General features: G+C 36.2%; 1 protein-coding gene across 1 annotated transcript; it reads right to left on the bottom strand.

Moving 5' to 3' along the window:
- Nucleotides 1-3181: 3181 nt before the first annotated feature.
- On the bottom strand, nt 3182-4809 carry LOC111406237 (F-box protein At1g67340-like). The gene is made up of 3 exons (XM_023035533.1): nt 4503-4809; nt 4238-4400; nt 3182-4152 (listed from the first exon to the last, which is right to left on the bottom strand). The coding sequence occupies exons 1-3, from the start codon at nt 4712-4714 to the stop codon at nt 3400-3402; spliced, it is 1128 nt and encodes a 375-aa protein (XP_022891301.1). The 5' UTR covers nt 4715-4809; the 3' UTR covers nt 3182-3399.
- Between the last annotated feature and the right edge of the window lie 319 nt (nt 4810-5128).

Below are 5128 nucleotides of genomic sequence, written 5' to 3'. Positions count from 1 at the left end.
GGGGGGGGGGGGGGTGAGGACAAGCTTCTTGATCCATTATGGAAGGTAGCTAGCTATGAGGCTAGAAAGGAAAATCAGCAGCAGCATCACTGGGGCAAATGAGGAGGTTTTTGAGGTATTCTCTCACCTTAGTTTGTTATGAAATCCAAATGATTCGAAAGTGTTTCGTTTTTTCTATCACAAATGTACGATGTCGTAACAAGTATTATAGTGAACCTTTTAATCTGGAATATCATTCCCACGAGGGTTATACTTTAATGCTTAATTTATTATTTCTAATTTCTATTTGATGAAAATAAACATAGAATTGTGATGTATTGTGATTTTTGATATACCTAATTGAAAATAAGTGGATGAACACAAAACTCAATTTAGTGTTACAAATATGTAAATAGATATTAGGGCTTAACAATTTCATTTATTGATAACCTTTAAATCTTAATTCAAGATTCATAACCTAATGTAGTGCTCGATATTGTATTCAATTTACTCATCTCGGGTTCTCATTAAACCTATCTAACTAATTTATTTCCATATCTCTTTGGAAATTAATCTTAGTTTAATGAGATATTAGTTCTAAGAACTCATAAAATAATTGCAATAATTGATATATTTGTCTCTACATGTTATACTAATTTATCGGATTTAACTATATGATCTAAATCTCAAACTCACCTATCGATTCGTAAAAAACTCACAAAATATCAAATTGGTGATCAAGTAATTCAATGCATTAAACTCATAGCAAAATCAACACATGTAAGAGAAAAATAATAAGAATCTTGAATAAAAGAAAACAAAGGGTATCAAGTAAATTACATTGTTTTCCCTAATATAAAATTTAGTTACTCATAATAATGAAAGAAAAACAAAAAGTATAGAATTTGTAACTACGTTTTGAAATCTTGATTTTGGAAAGAATTGGATCTTGCACCAAAAACTTCTTCAACCTCAAAAGTCTTCAAATCCTAGTTTTTGCTATTGGATCTTGATGATTATGTGTTTTTCTCCCCTTTTGATTTTCTCAAATTTCAAGTTTTATTTTGTGTCTCTCAATGTGTGCAATTCCTATCAATTGCCCACTTTCTTTTATTTATAGTTTCCCTCACTTTTTTTTGGTATTGTCGGGTTTTTATGGGCTTTATAAAGGTCAAAATCATGCCCTAATTAGCATCAGAAGGCACCTAGGCGCCACTGAGCGCTTAGGCACATCTCTTGGGAAAAATTTTAGCACTGTTATTCTTTTAATATTTTTATCATAACTTTATCTCTTGATATCTGATTGACGCAATTCAAATTGGATTGTAAAGATAACTCAAAGGACTAAAAAAATTTTAGAAATAGATCTTTTCTAATTTGAACGTTTACTAGGCCAAAATGGGTCTTAAACTTCGATTGAAAATCTGGAACATCCTTGTATAGTTGAAAATTAATTTGTGAAAATATTTTGGTCATGTTTCACTCCTTTTGATTTTTATTTGCCTTCAATTGACCTCTAACATTCTCGAAATTTCATCATGAGGTCCAATACATCTTTTGACTATTTGCACTTTAATCTCCAAACTTTGGATTTTGCCATTTTTTGCTTCTTTCTTTCAATTTCACATCTATTCATCGAATTTTATTTAATAAACAAATATAATTGTTCAAAAGAAATATTAAACATTTATATTTTTATATTCAAATATATAAAATATGCTTCTCAGAGAGCAATTGAGGATCTCTTTAAAAGATCGAACTGGAGTAATAATTAGACTATTCGGCCGTAGCTGTCAGCATATGTAGCAGTTCAACTTGGATTTCGGTCTTTTAGTACGGAAAAGTGGGTAATTTCAATGAAAAATGTGGGAAATTTGGTGCCTCGTGATCTTTAAAATAATAAGAAATTTCCATTTCCAAACGATGCGTCAAGTGAAAGAGGATTATTCAAAATTTGACTAGTGCAATTCAGCAAGAATTTCGCTGTTGAACTGTAGCAACTGATTCATGGCTCATATTACATCCCGTCTAAGTGGCACAAATGTTCTAATGATTCGAAATTCCAGAATTTGGAGTTCGATACCAAGTTCAGTTTCAGTGGCTGCCAACTTGTAAATGTATTCGATGAAGATTTTCATAGGGACCAAATGGTCGTTCACGTACCTTTATCCCTAAAATCATTTATGGGTCGTACCCGAAATTCAAAGTTATCTCCCGCTCAACCATTGTGTCTTACTGATCGACCTTGATCCTTGATATTTTGTGATGATGAATATCACAAGTGACAAATTGTGTCACACATGATTTTCTCTAGGCCACTTAAATCAAATTTAAATGCAAAGCAAAGAAAAGAAAAGAAAGACTCTTTCCAAAATCGCAATCCCATTATCTCAAATCCAACAAATCACATGGCAAAAATAAAAAAAACCTCCATAAATATTGATTATGCCTAGTCACGCAAGTAGGTCAAATTTAATTTCACATTTTTAATTGCGATAGCATCAATGCAGCTGCACGAGTTGTACCTTATTCTTGTACATTTTTAATATTGATTTTAACCTAAAATACAGAAAACCTTCACAAATTGGAAATAAAATGTCATATTCTATTTCACCCAGTTTAGTGACGTCCTCACATTCTCAACCAGAATTAGTTGAACTGCTGAAGATGGCTTTAAATGGACCTGATTTGGACCACCCTTACATTCAATTTTTCTCACCACATTTGAATACTTCGGTTTTGGTTGGGATAGTATATAATGATAATGATAAAAGAAAGAATAAGTGCACTTCCACCGTGAGATGCTCTCTCTTTCACTACTCTATCATATACGGTAGTCGGTGTCATAAATTATAGTCTTTTTGCACGTATTTTTTTCTTTAGTTCTTTTCAATAAACCGTATCAATTATATCATATTGAATAAAGTTAGGTAGGATTGAATAAACAAATGTCCATGACAAGTGCATGAGACTATGCAAGTATATGGATGGACATTAGACGAGGATTTGATTACGAATTTATTTTTTTGAATTTCATTCAGATTATACCTGAATCTTAATCGTTAACCTGGTCAAGTTTCATTTTTAACATCTAAATAAGGTCTTAATCTCGTACAACATAATTAATGATTAATATTTTTCAAAATCGTAAACAAAATCAAGAATTAATCGCCAATATATTATTAAAAAAAAAAAAAAAAGAGCAGCAAAATGAAACTTCCCATATGATTTGGTCATCCTGAACAGAGACCATAATAAAGCCATCTCATATGGAAAAAATTGAGCTGTGCAAAAAGGGGAATTGATTCTATACAAAAACATTGACAACAACAAAAGATAAAATTCAATTTTGGTCCCCAAAATTTGCCCTCAATTTTCATTTTCAACCCTAATTTTCAAAAACTCAACTGCCCGTTACCGTCAACTCTCCATCGCCTCAGCATTCCCATTGACGTCAACATTGATGTCAATCCCGTTAGCTTCAATTTCGCCGCCGTCATCGAGCCACCTCTCCACGGTGGCGCACTCCGCCTTGTGACGGAGCTTCCAATCCAGCGCCTGACAAGCACGAGAGCAATAATTCGCTGCTCCGCATACAGAGCACCGCCGAAACTCATGTCTCCTAGTCTCGGGCCTCCCACAACCCGAATGGGAACACAACCGGAGCCCCGGACCAGGACTTCCTTCACAATCAGAGAACCAATCGGATAAAAACCGGTTCGCTGGATGAGTCTCCGGCACCGGAACATTATACCCAAAGTCACTCAAAAACGTCCATCCGGCGACTGACACGTAGCGATGGTGAAGCAGGGGATTCCACGTAAGCCACGAACCAGCGTTCTGAGCCGACGGAGTCTCCGTGGCCAAAACTGCGGCTAGCTCCTTCGTGTTGGCTTGGATGAGGAAACGGCGCCCCTTGGCGATGTTCTGCCTCACTCCATAACCGTCTTGCAGGCAGTGGCCGAGCTCTCTAAGCGCGTTGATATGGCCCAAGAAAGCTGCGCGCGCGCAGAGTGAAACACCAGCTCTTAGGTTCTTGTCATTTTTCGAGCCGCCGCTTCCGTTGAACTGAATAACAGCGAGTGAATAAATCGCCGGCTCGTAAGAACTAATCGCGGCCTTCGCCATTAAAGACGCGCCGCTCCCTCGGTTTTGCAAACAGTAGAATCGAATCTGTGTTCAATAAATCACAGTGATTGAAATATCCTTATCAGTTATCACATTTTGATAAAATTATTTCTAAAACAAATATATTTACCATGCCGAGAGTGTAACATGCTTCTGCATTCCCAGAATCGGCACATAGTTTGAGGAATCGGTGAGCTGACTCAGACCAGTTCTTAGCTTTGACTGAAATCATTTCCTCACAAGCTTTGGATAACACTAATGAATGGAGTCCTAACCCATTAAATCTTTTGCATCTATTCATTGAAAAATCAACAAACTTTAGACCGAATCCCATAAATAGCACAGACAAATCATTTCTTTTCGTTTGAAACAGAAAAAGAAGAACAAGTGCTTACGTTATCAAAAAGCTGATGAAATCTGCAGGGCAGGAAGCAGTGGAGCTGAGTTTACAGAGAATACAGAGGACAATATCATCAGGCAAGGCATCGAATAAATCAGAATCTTCGGCGGATTTCGGCGTGCCCTTTAATTTTTTCCAGCAGCCCATTTCCTCGCTGGTAAAGTCCATTCTTCTTCTTCCTCTTTTCATCTCCATCTCGTTCAACATATTCACTTTGGTATAGATGTTGCAGGTTTATTGGGTGTGTGATTCTTGTTTTTCTTTCTATCTCCAAATCCAAAGAGATGTAGAGGAGAAGTGAAGGGTATATATATATCGAGAGGGGGTGACAGGACGATTTTAAGCGTATAAGAGTGTGATTGAATTTACCAAAATTGCCCCCGACGATTCACTTCTAGGGTGCTACTGCAAAAGGACATTACTACATTTACTTATATATTTTTATCGAATTTTTTATCTACACTCATAATTGGAGGATAAGTCCCACAATTCGGAATTTTTAAATGCACGCGAGGCCGTGCGCATGTGAGAGTAGGGCACCAATTCGATAACCCATTTTCGATACATATATATTCATCCGCTGCAAAAATTTGGGGGTTCGGGGATGGGATTAGATCCAAG

The sequence above is a fragment of the Olea europaea genome, chromosome 12 (assembly GCF_002742605.1).
Source record: "Olea europaea var. sylvestris chromosome 12, O_europaea_v1, whole genome shotgun sequence".
In the NCBI taxonomy this organism is placed as follows: domain Eukaryota; kingdom Viridiplantae; phylum Streptophyta; class Magnoliopsida; order Lamiales; family Oleaceae; genus Olea; species Olea europaea.
The sequence above is the reverse complement of the archived record's forward strand: the minus strand, read 5'-3'. Positions and strand labels throughout refer to the sequence as shown.